The sequence below is a fragment of the Uloborus diversus genome, chromosome 6, assembly GCF_026930045.1.
Source record: "Uloborus diversus isolate 005 chromosome 6, Udiv.v.3.1, whole genome shotgun sequence".
Lineage (NCBI taxonomy): Eukaryota > Metazoa > Arthropoda > Arachnida > Araneae > Uloboridae > Uloborus > Uloborus diversus.
Genome location: NC_072736.1, coordinates 22959557 through 22984967, shown reverse-complemented (window position 1 = coordinate 22984967; position 25411 = coordinate 22959557). Strand labels below are relative to the sequence as shown.

The 25411-nt window shown below is 36.0% G+C and overlaps 1 protein-coding gene across 1 annotated transcript in view; it reads left to right on the top strand.

Annotated features, from left to right (window-relative positions):
- The window catches only part of LOC129225276 (dual oxidase maturation factor 2-like), a 211224-nt gene that overhangs the window by 163238 nt on the left and 22575 nt on the right, over positions 1–25411 (top strand). Inside the window, exon 7 of the mRNA XM_054859862.1 lies at positions 20597–20808. Within this exon, the coding sequence (XP_054715837.1) occupies positions 20597–20808 (212 nt within the window). The remainder of the gene's footprint in view (positions 1–20596; positions 20809–25411) is intronic.

The following is a 25411-nucleotide window of genomic DNA, read 5'->3' as shown; positions in this document are numbered from 1 at the left end:
GGGGGAGCCGTTTCTAGAAACAATAACTCCAATGAGTAGAGTGTTGTCTCAGTTCGTGATTGCGAAAAACATAATTTGAATTCAAAATTTCAGAATTCAAATTAATTTTTTTTTTTTTTTTTTTTTTTTTTTTTTTTTTTTTTTTTTTTTTGTCGTCAGGCCCTTACTTTCCGACTAGGCTGACATGACCTCTTTCCGGGCCTGCCTCAACCCTCCCAGATATACCACTGCTCTGTAGAAGTACATATTAAACTGTCCTGAAAATGCGCCATACATGCAAAATTCTTTTTTTTTTTTTTCCTTTTTTGAAATAGGGGCTGCTTCTTTTTCTCTTCTAGCTCAATTTTTACTATTTTTTCTACGAAAAAATCGTTAATGTATTGCAGACCAGAAAATCAGAATACTTTCGAAATAATCTTGGCAACTTGCCACGCCTCTTGCTGTTGCGCCCGTGGCGAGAGCAACTCACGCCAACGCTACTGTTTAAAATACAACATTAGTGAAATACCAATACAGTATTAAGACGTGGGCGTGCTTGCTTTTGAGCACAAATTTTCTCCAACCGTAGTGATATTGAAAGGAAATCAGTATTCTTTCTATGGGCGCTCAAATCCGACTGTCATAGCGGTGACGATGTTAACTGTTTTTACTTCCTTTTACAAAAAAGGAAGTATTGTATTCGCGAAAAAATTTTCACTCAAAAATCGACCTTAATTTCCATTTTTCTCACCCCCGAATGAATGTTGAGTTTTTTTTTTTCGACCCGACCACACGTGGATGTATGCCTAGGAACCTACAGACACCCGAAATATCCATTTTGACGACCGCCGAATTAATTACCACGAATTTTCTCGTGACGTCCGTATGTACGTATGTATGTGCGTATGTGTGTATGTATCTCGCATAACTCAAAAACGGTATGTCCTAGAAAGTTTAAATTTGGTACGTAGACTCCTAGTGGGGCCTAGTTGTGCGCCTTCTCTTTTGGTTGCATTCGGATGTTCTTAAGGGAGTCTTTTGCCTCTTTTTGGGCGGAAATCATTGTTAATTTCCATGTAAACTCAAGTGGTGTTATAATTTGTCGGACACTTACCGATATATCGCCAGTCTATTGGTCGCCAAATTTTATCGCCAACTTGGCGACAAATTTGAAAGGTTTTTTTCTTTTTTAATTTGGTTTCAGTTTGGCTACTGTTGGTGATATTTAGAGAGTAAACAATTGAATCACATTAAAACTGCTAATAATGGGGAAATGACATTAAAATTGGAGTAAAAGGAAGTCATGCGATGCACACATCAGCTCGTTTTTTCCTGGACTCCGATTTTACCTTTTTTCGGGGGGAAGGGGGGGGGGATTTCAGTGACAGCTGCGTGCTCCCCTTACAGTATTATATGCCTCCCTTGAGAGGCATGCCACACAGATTGGAAATCAAAGTCCTAATCGAAGAATGGAGGAAGAATGTTTGCCCAGATGCGTAACCAGAATTTTTTTTTTTCCACTTTGGTTTTGGTTCATAAACAGTGCTATCTATTAGAGAGCTATTTTTAATTAATCATTTTAACTATTTTATTTTTGCTCTTACTATTAAAAACAAATTCTTTTAGAAAAAATATATATTGGAGCATCGCTCGAGGCCATAAGGGTCTAATATTACCCCCATTCTCTTTCTGTTTCCTTGTTTTTTACATGGAATTGACCTCATTATCAAATATGAACAGAAGTGCGAAGTTCAATTTTGCATCCATCAACAACTCGTGTTCTTTTTTATTAAAACCCGAACAAAACGAAAAATTTCGTATTTTTTTTCCATATTTACTTTTGGAAATTTAGCAGGTACAGTGACCGCTGTTTATAAGAATCACGTTTGTTCTTAACAGTTCTGATTCTATAAAGAAGCTGATTCAAAAAAGTGGTGAATTCAGTTAAAGCTGGATATTGTTCTGTTTTTTACAATTTGATTCATTAAAGCGGTTAACTCTATTAACCACTGATGCAATTAACCGTCGTCCACTGTACACTGATTACTGCCCAAAAACAATTCCCAAAGTAAGTTAGCTGGAGAAACCAATGTGAAATTTTGGTTAAAAAGTTTAGTTGATGGAATGGCAAGAAATCAATGGCTGATACGCAGGTATGTTGACTTGATAATCCGAAACAGTTAGGAATAGCTTGTCTTCAGTTTATTAGTATTTTAGACTTACGATCTATCTCAGACGAAGATGCAAGCACTGATCCAGTGGATAGACCATGGAGGTCATGAACTCCCCTTAACGTTACAAAATAGAACTAAAACTGCGCTTTGTGGGTTCAATTTCGTAAATTTACTTTGGAAGCACGACACCACACGTTGGTGTCCAAATTTTGCACTTTTGTTCTTTTATTCGGTTTATCCGCTTAAATTTTAGTAATGGCCCATTTAAAACCTGAAGCAAGATCCGCCGTTGACATGTGTCAGAGGATTAATGCAACGTGAAGAAAGTTTGATATTGCTCGCCAAATTGCTATATTACAAATAAGACAAAGAAATGGTTAGCCTTGCTTGAGTCGTTGAAAATGGTTGTTAAAGTGGATTTCTACACGGTGTGATTACTTGCATTTGTCGACTGGAACTCATTCAGTTACCGGATTATTCGGTTCATCGACATTCGAACAGTTCATATTGAACTACAGTCATGCTAAACCAATTTGCCAAGTTCTTTGACTATTTTTACTAGAATATTCTCAAAAACACCGTGGGACTCAGGATCGCTGCTTTGCATTCGTAATGATGATAGTAATTTTTGAATTTGGTGGTAGCTTCGAATATCCAAAACAGCTACTGAAAGTTAAATAATAAAATTTGATTTTGTGTTTTTGAATGAACATTGGAACGGGCGAGGGGCATGATGAACAGATCTGTGAGGACTCCTCACCGGCTTTTAGGAGGAGTAAATGAACAGTTCGGCCCTCGAATAAAACAGGGCTGTCTGACCAGTAATCAAACACTTTGGTAAGATTTTGCAATAAGTTACCTCCCATAAGACAAGGCTAAGGTCCAGGACTACGTGCAATATATCAGGCAGCCCGGTTATCACATCCTGGTACAGCAGTCTCAGGATGTGATAACCAGGCTGTCTGGCATATTGCACGTACTTTAGTACGATTTGCTTCAAAAGTTCATCATGTCATTAAAAGGTAACATTAGGAAATTTCTCGTGCTACTTTTTTACTTCCTTTTACAAAAAAGGAAGTATTGTATTCGCAAAAAAATTTTCACTCAAAAATCGGCCTTAATTTCCATTTTTCTCACTCCCGAATGAATGTTGAGTTTTTTTTTCGACCCGACCACACGCGAATATATGCCTAGGAACCTACAGACACCCGAAATATCCATTTTGACGACCCCCGAATTAATTACAACGAATTTTCTTGTGACGTCCGTATGTACGTATGTATGTGTGTATGTATCTCGCATAACTCAAAAAAGGGAAGGCCTAGAAAATTGAAATTTGGCACGTAGCCTCCTACAAGGGCCTAATTGTGCACCCTCCCTTTTGGTTGCATTCGGATGTCCCTAAAGGGGTCTTTTGTCCCTCTTTAGGGGGAAATCATTGTTAATTTCGATGTAAACTCAAGTGGTGTTATAATTTGTCGGATATTTGGCGATATATCGCCAGTCTTTTGGTCGCCAATTTTTGTTGCCAACTTGGCGACAAATTTGGCGACGTTTTTTTTTTTTTTTTAATTTGGTTTCAATTTGGCTACTGTTGGTGATATTTAGAAATTAAACAATTGAATCACATTAAATTTGCCAGTGATGGGGAAAATACATTAAATTAGAGTAAAAGGAAATCATAAGATGCACACATCAGCTCGTTTCTCAAAAAATTACAAACTGTTCACCAGCTAAAGGAAAGAACGAGTTTCTCTTCCTTGTAAATAAATCTTTTATTATTCTCGACCGCCTAAGTAAAAAAATTAATTTTACACCCAGCATCAGATAATTTCGTGACACCTTCTAATGATTTCCATCAATCAACCTCAGAGCTTTTCACGACCTTCCTTTTATTAATACTCATGACCTTGCGAAGTGTCGATTTTCCGGAGCGCTTGGAGTAATTAATTTAGAAAGCTCATTTTTTATTCCAGCTGTTTCGTTAAATGACAAACAGTTTTCCCCTTTTGCGTCGGAGGACTTTGAGGGACTTCCCTGGCTAAATGCAGGCACGCCCTGAAAGATCTGAGTCTATCCGTTTAGTATCCCACCAGCTTCAGCTGGAATCTCAAACATTACAGCAGACAGGTTGGAATTTCTTTTATACGTTTTGGAAATCAAAATGTTGTTAATGAGCGTTATTTTATCAATTCAAGTTCGTGAATACCAAGTTTGTTATTTTCTATTTATTTATTTGCGTATTTCATGAATAATAATATCCTTACTTTCGCATTATTCGTTGATATGATTAAGATGAGCCCAATGTAGTAAGTGTTTATGATCGGACTGCAAATATTTGTAGTAGCATGTAGTGTGGACGTGCAGGGCCGTCCGAAGAGCTGACGACGCCCGGGGCGAAAGTTTCCTGGCGCCCCCCCCCCCCTATACACACAGAAAAAAATCAAGTTAGTTATAACATCAATGCATAGTACATACTTGAATATTTTACATATTGATAAACATAACAATCAAAGGGCTATGCATAATACAAATTAAAACACAAGCAATAATATTTGTGAAACATCAATGCCCCAAAAACTTTTCGAAAAACGGAAATGTTAAAAATCCAAATATTTATCTAGTAAAATGTTATCCCACTAGATAAAAACAAACAATTAAAACTGAATTGGTTACTCATATTGATCAAACTAAGAACACGAATATAATTGCTGATTATAAATAGAAAATGTATTTATCGAAGTAAATTACATCAAAATTAAATTTCGATCTGACACTCATCCACTGATTCTTTTCAAGAGTTTTTTAATTTTACTTGTACCAATTTAATATTAGCTTTCTTATATGTTAACAAAGTTGTTATTCTTTTTGCATCAAATATTTGTAAGTTTTTAGGGAGAAGGCCACAAATACTCAACAACACCGAAAATCGCTCACAACTGCGTTTTTGGAGCTATAATTTCGAAAAATCACTAGCCCTAATATTACAAAATTTGGCCTTACAAATTGCTTTTAAGAATTGAGTTTAAGAAAATATTCGCCCCCATGCCACCTTTCTTTAATATCACAAGCAATAGGTTTTTCAAACGACACTTACAAAAAATTTAAGTGGGATAGCTCCTGAAAGTAAAACATTGCTTAAATTTTTTAATCCATAATTGGACCAGATGTATGGGGTTTATTTTCATACAAAGTTATTTATCCGCACAAGTAAGACAACTCAAATACCTGAATACTTAGACTTGCTTTAGAAGTGATTTAATAGTATTCCTACTGAGGCTGTTCTGATTTACACAGACGGCAGCAGAATTGAAGGGAACACTGGAAGTGGAGTTGTTAAGTCTGGAGATGAAGAAATATCTCTTAAACGTAGAAATACTGATTACTGCTTCGTGTTCTGCTCTGAATTGATCGCCATTGACATGCCTCTGGATTATATTGCTAAGCAACGTTTCCCTAGAGAGACATGGATCCTATCAGACAGTCGCAGTTCAATCCAATACTTGCAAAATTGGAGATTCATTACACATCAAAAGGAAATAAGAATTATTAAAAAACTCAGGAGTCTGTCCGGTTCTTGTGACCTCCATTTACAATGGATTCCATTTCATGTGAATTTGAGATATAACGATATTGCGGATGGACTGGCGAAAGAGAGCTCTACTACGACTCAGAATAGTAAGGATCCTCTGACGTACCTTGAACTATACTCTAGATGTAAGGCTACTATAAACAGCTCTTGGAGATGTCCTCCTGAGCATCCATGGTATTTTTGCGAGGGTCCTGGTGCTTCCCTTGGATTTGAGGGTGACAGGAGAGATCAAACTGCTTTGACTCGCGTGAGAACAGGTCATCTAAAAGCCCTCAGATTTTCCCATGGTAATAGGACTTTCTCAATTTGCACCAAATGTCGTACTGAAGAGGCCACTGCATAACATCTGATTTTTTGTGTTTGTTTGGTACGCTAGGATCTACTGAAGAGACCTGCTTCTGTCTTGAAGTTGATTAAGGCGAACAACCTCATGGATCTGATCTGATTCAGAACAGAGAGATAAGTAAGAATAAGATATTCTCAGAAATTGTATCTGTTTCAATGATACAAAGAAAACGAATGCTTTGGAGACTGAGAGACAGGAATATTTTAGTGCCATAGAACAAAATGGAGAACCATTGCAATGATTCTCTATTTTGTGTGTCTATCGCTGCGAATCTATGATACCTGAAATGAGGGGGCGCCGCAAGGCGCCCCTAATTTTATACAATCGGGGCGTTTTATGCGAAGAGAGGCACCGCAAGGCGCCCCTCATTTCGTGTGAATGTCGTCGTGTTCCGTCGAAACGAGGGGTGCCTTGCGGCGCCCCCTCATTTCGTGGCGCCCGGGGCGATTGCCCCGCTCGCCCCCCCCCCCCTTCGGGACGGCCCTGTGGACGTGTACTATGTGTGTGTTCTGTTGTATCCGTTATAAACAACTACGGAAAGATTGGTGCCGTTGCGTTCATTTAATATTTGGCACTATACATGGGGCAAACTCGTGACCCTTAATTTAAGAGACTGCTTTTTTTTTTTTTTTTTTTTTTTTTTTACCAATCCGAATTGTTTATTGTTTTTACTTGACCGTTGAATGACGTCCGTCCTTTGATCTAATTTTTCTATACTTATGATGCAGTTGTCTATTTGCCTCGGAATCGAATTATTTATAAACGACCTTCCTGACTTTACACAATCCTTTTTACGCGAAAAAAGTATCCAGCCCCTGGCGTTCATTTGAACATTGACGTCCTGAATTCAAATTAATGGTCGATAAAAGCCATAAATAGAAACAAAAAACCCAACGAATTGGGTCCTATTGCAATGGGCAATTTCGAAAAGTGTAATTTGAGAATTCAAGATCTCAAAATTTTTTTTCTCTATTTTTTTAAGAAGTCTCAGAGAGTCCGATAGTAAAAGTGATAAAAGCACTAAAGCCCTGTCGGAGAAGAGAGAATCTTTCAATATTTCCATCCCAGTTTGTTTTCTTGAATAATCGACCATTTCCAATGAGTTTTATAGTCATGCACTCGGTTACGCACTTGTCCACTTGTCCGACAGCTCAGGTTCGAGTACCTTTGAGTTACTTTTACCCTTCAAATTAGTCATTAAATTTAGTATTTTTAAAACACAACAAAATATTTCTGGATATTATGAATTAAATTTCGGCTGAACGTTTAATAACTGCTCATTAATGAAAGAAATTAAAATTGAGAAAAGCACTAAAATCATGTCGGAGAAGAGAGAATCTTTCAACATTTCCACCCCAGTTTCTTAACTTGAAAAAATTTTGAAAAAAAGATAGAACCAACTTCAAAATTGCTCTAAAAAGTGAAAAATAATTTTATTCTTTAAACACCATCGATAATACTTTTAAACATAATTTTTGAAGTTGGCGCAAAAACGATCGATAAAATCATTCACAGCCATAACTCAACTACAAGTATAAATTTAACCACGTCCAGTTTTTTCACTACCACATGCATTACGCATTGATGACAGCATATTTGAGTAACGATATAAATGTTTCGTTCCTAAGTTTGGATGATTTTTTTGATAAAAATATGAACGAAGCATGGTTACAATGGATTTTACTTTTTGTTTTTGCGCCTACTTCAAAAATTATGTTTAAAAGTATTATCGATGGTGTTTAAAGAATAAAATTATTTTTCACTTTTTAGAGCAATTTTGAAGTCGGTTCTATTTTTTTTTTTTTCAAAGTTTTTTTTATTTCATTCTTTTTAGTGTAAATTTAGATATTTCAGTAAAAGTAAGAAGTTACCTAGTAAGAAGTTCGGCTCTATATCACTGTATTGCTTTAGAAAAGCCTTTATTCAAAATTGTCATTACAATTACTATTAATGTTACAGTTATATGGCACCAAACTTTTATAACAATGAGTTTCATATTGTCGCGTAGATGAAGATAGCGAAGACAATGTGAAAGTCAAATGAAGCGAATACTCGTTAGTCTCAACTCGAGATCTTTATTCAGAACCACGAATGAACGTTACATCTCCTTATATACAACTTGAAAAAGTGCTGGAACTTTCCAGACTTGAAAAGATACAGAAATTAATAGAACATTCGAGAAAAATACGGGAAACAGTAGAAACGAAATTTTAGTAAAATTCACTTTGTCCTAGTCGGGATTTGAACCCGGGTCGCTCGTGTGGGAGACGAGAATTCTACCACTGAACCACCGTTATCCACGGATGAAAAGTGCGAACTTCGCTACAATATCATTTTAATCATTTAATAGAGAAATTTACTGTTTTTTGCCCATAACTTTTTTTCTAAAGAACAAATATGGTCAAACAAAGTAATGGGACCTAAGTTGAGCCATCCCCTATCCATTAAAAAAAGAATCATCAAAATCGGTTCACTAGGTGAGACACTATGAGTGGACAAACAAAAAAAAAAAAATACATACGGTATGAACTGATAACCGCCTCCTTTTTGAAGTCGGTTAAAAATTAACCATTTCCAAAAAGTTTTATAGTCGCGCACTCGCTTACGCTCTTGCCCACTTGTCCAACAGCTCAGGTTCGAGTACCTTCGAGTCACTTTTACCCTTCAAGTTATTTACTAAATTTAGTAATTTTCAAACACAACAAAATATTTCTGAATGTTATAAATTAAAATTCTGATGCATTTTTAATAACTGTTCACTCATTAAAGAAATTAAATTATACTAAATTAGATTTTAACTATTGCAAAAAGAACTTCTAATTAAAAACTCCTAGATTTTAAATACAATTTATTTATATTTCTGTACACCAGTGGAACCAGAGTGATTATATAATGTGAAAACATTCAAGGCATGAAATATTTCAGCATATTGCATCACAATAACTAAAAAAAACACATATATATAAGAAAGATCGAGTTTATGTATTGGAGAAATAAAAACACGCATCTAAATCTCAACACACGAGTATTAGTCTACTAGTGTAGTTGTAACTGTTAATGACAATATCAAAAATTAGTTACAGTGCCAGCTACTGGTATTCGTATTTCAATTTTAAGAAATGAAAAATAAATCAAGGATAAAAGTACAAAACTTGAAAATAGGAAAAGAATTCCTTACGAAATTTTAAGCAGTTAAGAGTTCTATTCAGGCTTAAACTGTTTTTAAGACTGATATGTGCAACATGCTTAGATGCAATTCAATCGATATGTTTTCTCACTTTCCTTGAAACAGCCTCCGTTTCTCCGTTCAAATTCAAACCTCACGACTTTCTTTTGTCCGTTTAGGCTTTTTTCCCCCTCCGTTTCCCTAAAAACCACTTCTTTTGCTGCATTCAGTCATAAAGATAAAACATTTCCGCACTCGAATCTTTAATCGTGAGGACTGACCTTCGAGCTGCTTTCAAAGCCCTTAAATACTAGAATTAAAGACGAACGACCTTCTGGCCAGATTAAATTTTTCCACGCATCAAAAGAAAAAATACAGCTATCACGCAATTCGTAAGGGAAATGGACAGTATTCACGAGACATTTTCCTCCATAATACGATACTTTAAAAGCGGCCTCAATTTGAAAACAAACAAGACATTCATCCAGAATTAAAACGCGAGATTAAATCTTTCTTTGAATTCTGTATTTTTTTAACAGCTTTAAAACTTAACACAGCATTAATCAGATAAAAAATAAAATTAAATAGTACCATATTAATGCTTCTTGACGAAGATTTTTCTAAGCAAAAAGCTAGGCTCAAAACAGATAATTTCCTCACAAAAGATATTCAGGATGGAAGGTGGCGGACAGACTGAAAGACATTCCTCCCTCCTCAAATGCCTACTTTCAATTTTTTCTCTTTTATTTCAACTGTGTTCAGAAACATGAGCTTGTTTTTGCAATCGCTAATTGCAGATGCAAAAGTGCTAATTTATATTTAACTGCTCCCAAATGTCCCAAAATTGCCCTTTTTCAGCAGCTGCTCCAGAAACAGTTATTATGAATATTGCTGCAATATACGTTCCATCAAGGACATTCTCTCCGCTTTCTTAAAGAAGTGTTCAAATGAAGGTATTTTTCGTAGACGTAAATCAAATAATACGCTTCCGCATCAACTTTTCTTATCACTATCCGTTTTGGATCTTTCCATTGATTGATCCGTCTTCTAAACTTAGAAGGTAGAATCCTCATCATTTCCTAGCAACTAGGGCAGGGGTTCCCAACCTGTGGGTCGCGACCCCCTGGGGGTCGCGAAGCATTTCTTTGGGGTTCGCAACATTATCCCTAACCTTAAAAGTACACTGCTCGACATTGAAAATGCAACACCAAGAAGGAGTGTTCAGAAATTTATGCAAATTTTAGAGTAGACGTACATCACTGAGTTATGTAAAAGATGTGAAACGCGCAGCTCTCCGACGCACGTGAAGTAAGATATTTGGGAAGGAACTTGCAGAATGGGCAATATTCGTGTCGATTTCTGACTGGAGAATTACCAAAGAATTTTTTTTTTTTTTTTTTTGTCTTGGATTATACGTGTAACACGAGAGAATGCCAGGCTCTGTATTCTGCCTATCATTTTGAAATTAAGATCATTTATTATTCCTTGCTGTCTCTGTCTTTTTTCCAAATTTCATCACTTTCTGACCATTCCTTCTTGGTGTTGCATTTTCAATGTCGAGCAGTGTATATAATTGCATAGTTTGAAAATTAAAATACATAGGGGGAAAATTGCATCATTTCTGAGCAGCATCAAAACTTGAGCGCAATTGCGAATCCAAGAGTAGGGCTATGGAGCTGCAGCAGCCCTTACCCTCCTCTCATGCCACAGTGTCTGATCCCTCAACGTCCTCTAAGATTATCTTAAACTTTAGTTTAGGGACTTCAGTCTCTACAAATTTTCGCGAAGGAGTTCAGAATTCACCTCTCTCATCATCCAAAATCCTCTAAAGCTTCGTGTTTGGATATTTTGAATTCGGATTTGGTCAATTTTGAACCCCTTACCATTCGTCACCTATCCAAGAATTAAAGAAATTCGGCTATTAGATCGCTGATAACTTTCTAAATTTTAAAGACATTGAAGTGGAATTTTTTTATGAGTTGTAGGATCTATCTGAGCTTTGGATTATGAACGTTATAAATTGCTATCTTTCGCCCATGCGCAGTGAAAAATTGTTTGCTTCAAGCATTCATATTTCACTAAATTTTCAACATTCTAACTTCAAAATTTATTATTATGTTTCTCTAATATGCTGTCAAATATTCTGAAAGTTTAGTAACGTTTGACGGAAAACTGCGTGATATGAGCCGAAAACCTTCAAAAAAAAATTGCATTTTTGCAAGAAATGCTTTTGTCTCCTTGGATATAAGAGATACTTTCAATAAAGTATAAAAATAAGTTCTAGATAGTTTTTTAACTTTTTTCTGAAATTTACAGCTTTCTGAAATGCTGGTACAGCTGAAGCAACTTTCATATGTTTTACCCTCCAGTTTCCCGGAAGCAGTGAAGGTTTTTTTTTTCCCAAGTGCACCATTTCTTCAATCACCTGTAAAAGAAATCAATGTATTAATGTTTGCTTGGAAAGGGATCGTTAATTTTAGTACACCCTGTATTAAAGGCAGCGCCAATGGTCCACAACTGCAACTGCAGCACGCTACCAAAATGCTTTCCTTGCAATATATTTTGTCAAATAAATCATTGATCTCTGAATTTTCAGCATTATCTCTCCTGGAGGGCTTTTTTTTTTTTCTTTGGGGAGTTGAATTTTCTGCTGGAGGGGATAGGTTCATAACGAACTTAATGCGTCTAAAAATATTTCTATATTAGGATATACAATGTCGTGGCCAAAAACAAAATATCTGGGAGAGGGTTAACACCTAACTTCTCCCCAGTTGCTTCCTTGCTTCTATGTATCTTTAATGTATCCATTCCATGTATCTCCCATGTACATTGCCCACTTTGAAAATTCTCGCATCAGTACGTGAATGGGTGATTCCACGGTTACGTGCAGGACAATTAGGACTAAGTTTTCCTTATTATTTCATACGTATACAAATTAGTAAAAGTTTAAAATTGAAAGTTTGTTGATTTCGTGAAAGTACTTGACTCGTTTGTTTTGTTAAGCGAAAAATGTTCTAATTTCTCTTTTAATTGTTTTTTTAAGGAAATTTACATGGCACGTGTATAGCACACTTGAGCGTCAGATTTAGAGCTCATGATTCTAGCAATACATCATTCGAAGCTGCTGTTGCCAAATATAGAAAATACGAAGTAGTGAGAAGTAAAGGGATGTAAGCAGACATTTTCAAGTTTTGAGTAAAACGCGTGTAAAGTTGCGATCCTGGGTAGGCTTTTCTTGAAAAGTTTTTCTTCATCATCCTGTATAACAGCACCTACCAGGGCTATTAATGCTATATTTTGCCCCAAGACAGAGAAAAGGTTCACCTACCATTTGTACTGGTTATCTCCAAATTTTTAATTTTGGCACTTACATCTCTAAGGTTCTCACTGCCTCATATATAGCTTTCGTACTAATTATTATTTTCTAGTGTTAGTTTCAAAAAAAAAAAAAAAATGAAACTGGACCATTTTCAGACATTTTGTCTCACGCGTGACAGCTTTATGTTTCGCATTTTTTTTTTTTTTTTTTTTTTTTTTTTTAATGAAATAAACAAAGATTTTTTTTCCAAACGAACTACACATACAGACATGCATAAGTTATTTATAAGCCAAAAAAAAAAGTGCTTTTTGCACGTTTTGAAATCAAATATAGATGAGCCACGTGCGGGACAAAATTTCGTGGAATGTCCCAAACACGTATTTCACCAAAAAGCATTTCTCCAAAACTTAATCTATCTTATGCAAATATCATCACTTCAACTCCGAGGCAGAGTTGTCAGGCGTTGTTCGTTGGTAAACATTGAACACAATGACCCTCGACCGGCCGAGCTGCTTCTGCAGATCCACCTGTTCTGTCTTGTTGACCTACCGTTTCTTCTCTTCCTGGTCTTTAAATGCTAAGTAATTTAAAAGACGCTTCCTCATTCTCCGATATGTGGGGGTGGATCCACAGGCCTCGAATCTCACAAAAACGCAGATTTGCATTTTCTTATGGAAATGGGTCCTGCTTTCGGTCGGATATTGATGAAGCCTTTTGAATACTTTTGTCTCTCAATCAGAGAGTAATTATTCACTTTTCGAAAGTTAGCCAAATGATTAACTTATAAACACTTTAGCCAAACGATGAATCTGTAATCACTTCAGATAAATAATGACTATACAGGGAGCGTCACGGTAACTTCCTTATTTCGAAACTCAATAAAACCAATTTTGTGAATCAGAATGTTCTGGGGTTTTTTTAAACAATGTATATACATTTAGCAGTAAGTTACCCCCTTTATGCCCGGACTAAGACCCCCCCCCCCAGAACTAAATGCAATATACCAGACAGCCCGGTTATTACATCCTGAGACTGCAGTTTCGTTCTTATTAGAACTCTTCAGTCAGGAATAGTGAATAACGGACCGAGCGGGAGGCAGATATCAGCTCATTGAATCTAAGAATGCGAACAAACTGGTAAATAAAGTGAATTTCACCAGCGAGTGCCCGCAGCATGGTGCGGTTTGACTCGTTAATTGAAGACAAAGCTTGGGTATTTAGCAGTAAATTACCATCCTTAAGTCAGGGCTAAGGCAGAATTAAATGCAATATAAGCGGAAGTCATTAAAAGGGACACATATATGGATGACATTATTTCCAGAATCTATGATCCGCTGTGTCTGATTATCCCTATAATCGTCAAAGCAAAGATATTCATGCAAAAATTGTGGCTTCTACATATCGAATGGGATGATCAATCTCCAGATCAAGAAAGTAAGGAGTGGCAAAGCTTCGTTCTGTCATTGCCAGCAATAGAGTGCATTAAAATTAAAAGATGTGTCTTAATCGAAGATGCTGTGAATGTATAACTACACGGATTCTCTGATGCGGATATGGAGTTTTCGCTTTATGGAGATTCTCTGAAAACGGATACAGAGTACGATACGACAAATCATATGTAGCTACTGGGGAAACATCTACTCATTTGTTGTTTAGGAAATCAAAGGTTGCTCCTTCGAAAAGAATCTCCGTTCCTCAACTTGAACTTAATGCAACTGTGCTACTTGCCAAGTTACTTCATAGAGTGATGAAATCCTTACAAATAAGCTTCTTTGAAGTTCATTTGGATCAAACTCTCTTGTTCTGGCTTGGCTAAAATTGGTCCATATGTGTTAAAGAAATTCGCAGCCAATCAAGTAGCTCTTCTACAAGATTTGACTAATGGATTTCAGTGGCACCATATTCTTTCGAAAGACGATCCTTCGGATATGACCAGCAGAGGTATTAAACCAACTAAAGTTTTGTTTTATGTATATTTGAATTTCAAATCAGATAGGTGAAGTCCCCCATTATCTATGCAGTAAATAAGTCGAGATCTAACACTTCTAATGACTCCGTCTAACATAGAAGTATGTACGTTGCCAATTTCTGCCCGGATGTTAACTTTCAGGACTTGTAAAGTAAGGTCTTCGGACGGTTTTCATAAAGGGAGATACCGCAGTACCCTACGAAAGAATCACAAAAGGTCAAATCTGGGAGGGCTGAAAAAACACTCCAAATTGCCTCTTATTGAGGTAAGGCTTTGAGGTCCTCAAAGCAGCCAATGATGTCCTTGAAGTATGAGCCGTTCACCGTTCGAGTGTATTCAAATGTCATCTTAGTCATTTTTTTTAATTGTGGGTAAAACAGGAACTTTTTCAGTTTGTGGGCAATGGGGGGGGGTGCCAGCTTTCTGATAGCATTTTCAAAGCCTTGTACAACAAACTTTAGACGTAAACCTACATTTAAAAAAAAATCAAATCATTCTGATTCACAAAATGAGTTTTATTGAGTTAATAGTAAGTTATCTTGCCGTATATATTATAACTTGATTTAATGTAGAGTTCCAATGAGTCTGTTTCTTTTTTGAAACTTTTCCCATTTTAAAAAGTTTGTTGAAAGTGGCGGTGTATGTGTGAATACTACAATGCTTTTCGAAAACAAACCTTCAATTCAATATATTCATGGTGACTTTTTTCTATCGAGATACATTATTTTTTTCATAATTATTCTTAGTTATAAAGTATTTTTAGATGTCTTCAGGCTAATCTTTATACAAATTAAACACTTTCTCCAAATTTGTATGCCTGGGGTAAACTTGCAAACTATCTGACCCATTTCGCTGAAGTTTTTACTTTGTCTAGGTTAGTGCTGGGAAGGTTTATAGATAGTTTCGAAAAAAAAAATCGATAAATAGTAATTTTTTCATTCGAAATTTAAATTTTTGACCCAAAATGGATTTTTCTTCTTCAAATAATTATTATATCTTATCAATTTCGATTTCATTCGAAAGAGCGGAAAAAATACGTTTTTTGAACATTTTCTACCGATGGTAAAAAAGAACGGACGCGATTAATTAACAAGGAAATAGCTACAAGCGTGGTAAGTATAGTATGTAGTAATAATAAAATTCAGCCCTATAATAGTGCTGTGCAGTAGTTACAGTAATTGTATTCGACGCACTTTTCAATTGTTTAAGCATATCGAAAATGTTTAACTTTTCTTTCATTCATCAACTTTATATTTAGGACGAAAAAAAGTGAATGAAAGAATTGGAGAGGTTATTTGCTACACTAACAAAACGATGTTTAGTTTCGATTAGTATGGTGGGTGGGACTTCCGCTTTCAGTGAAGCTAGAAAAAACGTCCATTCACGAAACCATTATTTAGTAACCAATAACGAAGACGATACCTTAACCCCACGATTCCCTGCCGAAAATTTTGGAGTTGCGGACGGTGATTTCGCGTTAGCTCTAAAATTCGTTTCTCGTGAAAAATATCGTCCTAACCATTTCGCGTAAGTCAAATTGGGTTGTAGCGCGAGTCCACCATAATTTCAGTTTTTTTCTGACAGAATTCCGATGTCCATTCACCAGTGGCACAGCGAAGGGGGGGGGGTGAAAAACCCCCCAGAGCCATTGGTTTTAACATGAATGCAAATTCTAATACAGTAGTTTATGCATATGAAAAGACTGTTTTGATCAAAAAAACATCTTCAGAAGGTATTTTTCATCAAAAAAAAAACCTTATTTCTGGCTGCGCTAGTGCCATCCACCTTACCTGGGGGAGGAGAGACGTCCCCGGATCTCATCAAACTACCTTTAAAACAGACTACCTGAGCTTTGTGTAACTCCATTACTACTCTTAAAATACCATCCAAATGACTGTCCATCCAGACTGCAGCACGCAAACCTCTGTTCCACAGAGCGTTAAATTAACATCAGAGCCCGTAAGCTCGAATAAAACAAGGTTCAATTTGTAATTTCTGTCAATCAGTCGTCATGGCACGTGCGAAAGAAAACGAACCGTTTTGCCGGAAGATTCGGTCTTGTTGACCCAATCTTCAAGGCGAAAACACTCTTTTGGATTTCGCGCCGTTTGCGGTTTCTTTTTTCGTCCTCCCACGGAGTGGTAATTGTGGTGTGGATAATCAATGTTTACATTTCCTTTATTTTTTTTCCTTTATGAACGGCCACAATAGAATGAGTTGAGGATATTTGATACCTTAGTTTCAGGCTCAAGGTTATTTTTCATGAAATAAAATTTATTCAGGATATCAAAACTCAATAGCGATATCGTGGTGAATTTTTTCTCGAATCTTTTCGTCAACTAGCGGTACACGCACGGCTTTGCCCGTAGTAGAAAATTAAAAGGTCATTTGGTTCGCCGGTATATTTACAAATAATGGCTGATGAATTTCCCGCCAATTTGCTATGTTCATTTGCTCGCCCATGTTACGGTTTCACGTTATGATACTTTGGTAATTTACTCGTCCACGTTAGGGTAATTTGCTCGGTAAAATGTTCTTAAAAATTGGAATAAAAAAAGAACAATCGAATTTTCGAAAAATCACTTCGAGGTGCATAGCCCCATGCTACAAACTAATTCTGTGCCAAATTTCGTGAAAATCGGCTGAACGGTTTAGGCACTCTGCGCGTCACAGAGAGACATCCGGACATAGATATCCAGACAAACTTCGTGCTTTATTATTAGCAACTAGTGGTACCCGCAAGGCTTTGCCCGTAATAGAAAAATTAAAAGGTCTTTTGGTTCGCCAGTACATTTACAAATAATGTATGGTGAATTTTCTCGCCAATTGGCTTGTACCCATGTTACGGTTCCACGTTATGATATTTTTTTTAATTTACTCGTCCATCTTATGATAATTTTGTTCTTAAAATTGGAATAGAAAAAGAACCACTTCAAATTTTCGAAAAATCACTTCGAGGTGCCCACCTTCATGCTACAAACTAACTTTGTGCCAAATTTTATAAAAATCGGCCGAACGGTGTAGACGCTATGCGCGTCACAGAGATACAGATCCGGACATCCAGACAGAGAGACTTTCAGCTTTATTATTAGTAAAGAAGATGAAGCTGGGGTTCCTTGATACTCACATTACTATATGAAAATTTTCCCTAGCGTTTTGATTTTAATTGTTATCATTTGGCTCATTAAAGCAGCTGGAATTTTGCTTCAAGAGGAGTTTATAACAGTCATTTTATGAATACAAATTACCGTGTTGGAATTGGAAATTATGTTACAACAACGGGGGGGGGGGGAGTTGACCCACCCCTTCGCTCGCTGCTGATTTTTCTTCATTTTCGTGGTTTTGTGAAAAAAAATATATTATGGTTCTGTTTTGGTAATGAAAATAAGTTTTGAAGACTTAATATAATATCCAGTCGATTTGATTTATGTAATGGAATAAGGGGCGTGCACAGGAGGGAGAAGGGACACTTTTTGTCAAGGTCCCGAGCCTGAAGGGGGACCAATAGTTTTAAAACTAAGCGCGAAATATAGGGGCACAAAATATGGAGGGGCCCCCCGCAAAAGTCATTTGTGACGTGCCACAAAATTTCTGTGCACGCCCCTGATGAACTACTACATAAAAACAACGCTATTGAATGAATTGGAAGAACGAAGCATCTATTAGCACTCTGATTTTTTACTGTTACTATATTTAGTTCAATGAAAAGAAGTTATTCATGATGTTGAAAGCCCACTTAATGTTTGACCTTTGCAGAAGCTTTATTGAAAACTTTAACCCCTTCAGTCGGAATTATGAAATATTGGACCAAAAATGTTGATATTTGGTACACAGTGTACTATGGTAAAGGGTATCTTATAGACAAAATTTTGAGTTTGTAGGAGAAAAATTAAAAGAGTTATGGCACGTCCAATATTCCGGACTTATATTTTTGAAATCAATATTTCATATACAAAAACGATAAAATACCGAACAAACTTCATCATAAAATTTTCTACAAACAATTATAAAACATAATATAAGCGTTTGAAACGATTAATTAGAGATTATATATTTTTAAAAAAATCAGGAAAAAAACCTCGCTTTTCAAATGAAAATCCATCGTTGGAAAAATGAGCCACTCTCTATCTCTCAATCCTTATATGTCAGTGTTATCAATCCCAAAACGAAAAATTATTTCACAGATTATAATAAGTAGAATGTAAAGAGTCAACTACAAAAAAAATTAACTGATTAAATCAATTATTAAATGATTAGCAGCTGTTTAAAGTGTATGTCCGATATACCAGACACCAGATCTGAAGGGATTAACAAGGCGACTAACATCTTTCTAAATCTCACTGTCTCAAATGGGGTCGGAGATAAGCCCACGGGACGGACAGTACACCCAAACCTCTTTTTATGCGGTGGATAGGAATCGCATAAAAAAAGTCTCCCATAGAAAATAATCCAAAAACTTACAAAATAATCTTTAAACAAAATCAAAATTTACCAAGTGATGATATTTTTTGCCGAGTAGTCGGACAAAATTTCTTGAATAAGGAAATTTTTGGGAGGTCACAGTGACTTCCCATAGGGGTGCCTATGTCGTCATTTGAAGATACAACCTCGCACTCGTTTTAGAAATAATTTTGTCAATTAAATCCCAATCTGATTGAAAATTTAATATACTGCACAAAAAAAAAAGTCGCACGAACAAAAACGCATAAAAAAAAGACCGCGTAAAAACAGGTTTGGGTGGATTTTGTATGCTGTGTAACATGACATAAAATTGCTTTTATTCCACTTTATAACGTGGTACATGCAGCGGAGTCGCTACCGGGGGGGTGGAGGGGGCAGTCCGCCCCGGGTGTCACCCGTCTGGGGGGTGACACTCAAAGTGGAATTGAAAGTTTTTTAAATATATAAATACTTCAATTCAGAAAACTTACACCGATATTTTAAATTATATTTGCTCTATCGAACTCAGTTGCATCACCATGACGAACTTTTTCTCCTCCAAACATTATCAAAGCTCATCTAAAATGCATTTTAAGACTACAAATTTGAAAATTTTCCGAGGGAGAAACCTCCAGATCCTCCTTCTCTCCCCCCCCCCCATCATCGAATGATTATTATACTCAGCACTAGAATCATATTGTCAATACTTTAATCTAGTAGTGCCATCCTCTTAACCAAAAAGCTGAAATCCATTATATTTTCCTGTGCTTGAATTAATTGAGGAGCAATCAATTTCATACTTCATACACCCCCTTATTTTTTTGACCTCGCGATGGCCCTGCACTTAGGCGTCTAGGGCAAGTTATGTTTAAAATGTTTCTTTTTTGAGCAATCACGATTGCTTATTGTTCTCATTTGACTGTTTTAAACTCCTATGATTTTATTTTCCCACCACCTCCCTCTGCCAGCACCACCGTCGCGTCGACCGACCTCACGATGCTGCTCCTCTTGCGAAAACCGTTTCCAGGTTGCGTCCATATCCTACACACACACACGCATACACACACACACACACATACACACACTCATGCCTGCGCACAGACACAAACACACACTCCTACACACACACTCATGCCTGCACACAGACACAAATACTTATGCCTACATACACACACACGCGCGTACACACACAGCATTGCATGCACAACACGCACACACATGCACACATACACCCACACACACGCACCCACACACATGCGCCTACATAAACACACACACATGCGCCTACACAAACACACACACGCTCGTGATTGCGAAAAATATAATTTGAATTCAAGATGCCAAAATTTCAAATTAATATATATATATATATATATATATATATATATTGTGCATTAGCTAACTTAAAATTTCGTTCTAAAAGTTTGTTGTTGTTTCTGAATAATGTATGAATTTCATGTTTAAAAAGAAAACTAAACTTTTTTTCTGCGTTGGGGGGGGGGGGTAGGGTTTGACACCACAAATTACCGCCCCGAGTGTCATCCATGTTAGGTACGCCACTGGGTACATGACCGAGGAATCATAAAATAACGTCGTTTATTTTTCGTTTCAGGGCGGCCTTTTCCCTATGGCTCCTGATGAACATCCTGCTGTGCACAGTGCCAAGGTACGGAGCGTACACCATGCAGTTGACGGGAACGGTGATGCTGCTCACGAACGGCATCTACACTTACCTGTTGCCTCGGAAGCCTTTAGTCATTCCTTTCGAGGGGGGAGCGCTCACCTTCAAGTTCGGCTGGTGCTTTTGGATCGTACTCGCCGCAGGTGAGCTGCATCACAATTTCAACATTACAATTTCAAATGGTTTCACAGAAACACATGCCCATCACATTTAACCTTAGTATCCAAGCCCGTATTAACCCATCAACGCCCAGCGTCATATTTATGTCACCGTTAAAGTGTAAATGCAGTTATTTTATAGAATGGAGTACCTAATTATTCCATGAAATAACTGATCGTGTCCATTAAAGTGTGTAATATGTTATTAATTTGACACTTTAAATAGTTACTCTATGAAATCACTAGGTATTCTATAAATTAACTAATGAGCGATAGTTAAAGTGTAAAATAAACAATTTATATAAAATGAAATAACTAGGTATTCTATAAATAAACTAATGATAGACAATTAAAATGAAAAAGAAGCAATTTATCTAATTTATGCAGCGTATAAATGGTATTTATGGAAATACACCATAAAATCGTTTGTTACAACAAGGATTACTAAAATGATACTTGGAATTGCAAAGAACATTATTTCTAAAACTAAAACATTTTTTGTTGACACACTTGTTTTTACACGAACATTTTTTATGGGTGGAAGGTAAATAAATGTATTTGTCGTGCAAGATATATGATATAGATTATTTTACACTTTAACGGGCTGCAGATCGTTATTCTGTGAAATTAGTAAAACCATAATATACAAGAGAGTTTTACACTTTAACGGACACGATCAGTTATTCCATGAAATGACTAGGTATTCTATAACATAACGGATTTCATACTTTAACGGTAACATTTATACAAGTTTCTACTTCACCTCCGTAAGGAGACAAGTTGCTTTCACTGTTTCTATTTTGCAAATCCTGTTGAATGTTTCTTCTGCACAAATGAACTGTAAGACCACATCATACATGGTTCAGCTTCCTGATAGCATAAACAACTTAAAATAATTACTAAATTTTATGCTTTACATAGGCGGATTTTTGGGGGGTCAGAGGGGGGCAATGCCCCCCCCCCCCCCAGTTTTGGGCGGACTTTATGTAGCAACAACACATCTTCCAAAAATTTAAAAAAAAAAATCATTATTTTTTCGTATGAGTAGTTCAGAAGAGCATGGGTGGATTTATAGGGGGGGGGGACGAAGGGGACAATGCCCCCCAATTTTGCGAGGAGTTTATATAGTAACAACTTATCTTCCAAAATCTTATAACAAAAAAAATCATGATTTTTTCTTTTTTGAATAGGAAATTAAAGTTTATTTTTTCTTTTAAACTTAAAATAGCCGTTTCTTACAAAGTTTGAACAATACTGTACAACTGTATAATCTACTACTCAATTTCAGAGACTGGAAAGTGCAAATTATTGATAGGTTCTAAAATCCCTGAAAAGAATTGGCGCAGTATAGCCTACAAGGGCTCTTGAGCCAAAACCCCAATCTAACCAACCAAACCTTGAAAATTATTAGACAAGTCTTTGAAACTCCTAAGCAAAGAGTGCTTCAATTTTATTTCCTATCAAGTGTATAAATTAAGAATTGTTCAAATAGGTAGTATGTTACTCTCTTGATACCTATTCTCTTAATCTGTGCACCATTTCTTTAAAGTATTAACTTGCATCACAAAGCACTTTTAAAGCGTAATACTTAAAAAAAAAAAATAATTTGCCTATTATTTCCAATTAACCCTTATAAGACTTCAAAATGCAGAATTTTATATCCATTTTAGATAATTTCCTCCGGGGGAGTAACCCCCGGGCCCCCCTAAAACTGGAGATATTCTATATCCCACTTAAAATGGAGCACTGCGTCACTCTCTTAATACCAGCCCCCTCTCTTTTAAGGTCAATTTAAAAAGGACAGCATGGTTACACACAGTAATGAAAACGACACATAAAAAAGTAAAGAATGGCCTTACGCATCACAGAAAACAGGCAAAAACATCGGAGGGGGAGGGCAATTAAAAATCTTGTTCAAAAAAAAAAAAAAAATCCTGCCCCCCCAGGAACTCAGTCCTAAATCCGCCTATGATGCTTTACCTTAACTTGTGCATAATGAGTGAAGGGCTATTAACTCTTACCACTCACTGCCCTATCAGGCACCCTCCTTTTTATTATTAATTATTAAGCACTTTTATTATACTTGGCCTGTTTGTCACGGAGTAATCTGAGGCTTGGTTTTGCTTATATTTCAGCAACTAGATCACTTAGAGACTTTTGGATTTCACTAAATGATTTACTTAATCTTTAGGTACAACTTAACGCTGAAAAATTAAAATTCTGAAATGAAATTAATATTTTGGTTAGGATGGGAAATTGCAAATTTCATGCAATTTTCCCATTAAATGTTTAAATATAAAACCCATTGTTACAAATTTTGTTGCCTTGCAACAGTAATGTTAAAAGCAATCATAATGAAAATTTTGAAACAAGATTTCTCGGAAGCAAGGATGAAATTAGCAAGCACAAATCCTAGAGAGGAACAAGGATTAAATTTTAGTGCCAACTGCTTAAAGTTTTAGACACGTATATAGTTTTTTTCCCTTTAAATACTGAGCATTTTTATGAAAAAAATTAAGTGAAATTTCGTGACAGTAAAGTTATTCTATTTCTGAAATACATTTACACTAAAAAGAATAAAATAACAGATTTTTTTTTTAAAAATACTAAGCACTTTTCATAACGCACTCAAAAGGACAAAATAACCTTTCCGGGTCAGAAAGGACAATTTAAGCATTCCTGTAGTTTTCGAAAATTCTAAGAAAATGACACCACAAAAGAAGAAAAGTGCGGTTCTAGTCATTTCAAACGAAACTTTCCCCTTAAGAAAAATATGCTTATTTGAACATTCAAATTTATGATTGAAAGCTAGATAATGATAAGAAAAATTCTCTCCATGACTTGAGTCGCACTTTTCTCCGTTTGTGGTGTCATTTTCTTGGAATTTTCGAAAACTACAGGAATGCTTAAATTGCCCTTTCTGACCCAGAAAGGTTATTTTGTCCTTTTGAGTGCGTTATGAAAAGTGCTTAGTATTTTTTTTAAAAAAAATCTGTTATTTTTATTTTAGATGCCGTCTAGCATCGTCTAAATTTTTTACTACAAAGCATACTTCTATGGGCTTATAATAAGGCAAAAAGAGTAAATAAGCAATATAGTATTTTAGATGCCGTCTAGCATCGTCTAAAGTTTTTACTACAAAGCAAACTTCCATGGACTTATAATAAGGCAAAAAGAGTAAATAAGCAATATAGTATTTTAGATGCCGTCTAGCATCGTCTAAATTTTTTACTACAAAGCATACTTCTATGGGCTTATAATAAGGCAAAAAGAGTAAATAAGCAATATAGTATTTTAGATGCCGTCTAGCATCGTCTAAAGTTTTTACTACAAAGCAAACTTCCATGGACTTATAATAAGGCAAAAAGAGTAAATAAGCAATATAGTATTTTAGATGCCGTCTAGCATCGTCTAAAGTTTTTACTACGAAGCATACTTCCATGTACTTATAATAAGGCAAAAAGAGTAAATAAGCAGCATAGTATAAAATTTGTAAACAATCTCAAGGAAAAAACCAAAAGACAAAAGAGTTTTAAGAGCTGATTTGTGAAACGCACAAGTTTTCTTTCACAAACGGAGAATAATTTTAAAACTTTAATGGAGATAATTAAAAGCGAAATTTCTTGTCTAAAATCGTATGCATCTTTGCATGCAAATATTACTTTATTGTATGGAATTTATTTTTTCTACGTCATTCCAGTTACAAACCATTTCGTAAGTGTTATAGTCTTTCTGTAGTCGGAACATCTTTTGGCATCTCAATTGCTAGAAATTAACTTCATTAACAAAACAATGCTGACAGATTAATTCACGAATTAAATTCCAAATTAGAAGTTAAAAATATTTTTGGAAATAAAATGTACTTTTTGTTCTGATGGCGCACTTTTTCATTAATGTGCCCATTTTTGTTCGCTGGAAATTTTGATTTCGACAAAATGTGGCACTGCCAATATAAAACTACAGTAAACCCTCGTTTTACGTGGGGGTTACGTTCCACGGAAATGCCGCGTAAATTGAGACCTAATAGTAGTGTTAAAATAGGGGTTAGGTTCCGCAGATAAAAAAAATACTTCATTCTAGTGATGACTAATAGTATAATAATAATAAGTTAAATGTGTACTTATATCGAGTTTTATGCACAACATGCATAAAGAATACATAAATTATCTTCGTATTCTGTTTATAAAGAAGAGCTGGCTATCATAGTCTTTTGGCAGAATTTTTCTCCGTAATCCTTTGCAGAACATTAATGCATTCACGATCACTTGCGCCATTTCCATGATAGAATCTTTCTTCACTAACAAATCAGAAAGACCATTTTTATTGTCTAGTCAGTCATAATTTTGAGCCATACTCAAAATTTTCAATGTGAACGTTTTTGGTTGTGTGTCACCGAAGTCGGTATCCTCGTTGGTTTTGGCCTCCTTTGTCACTCCTAGAAGCTCTTCTTCCAGTGAGTTCTGAACTGTATGAGTTTAATAAATTTACTTCTGGAAAGAGCTCTGGAACCAGGGTTGACAGATTTAAGAGCAGTAAATACGGGACAGGCTTCTAGGAATGAAGGGAGGGGAGTGGGGGTATTTTTGAG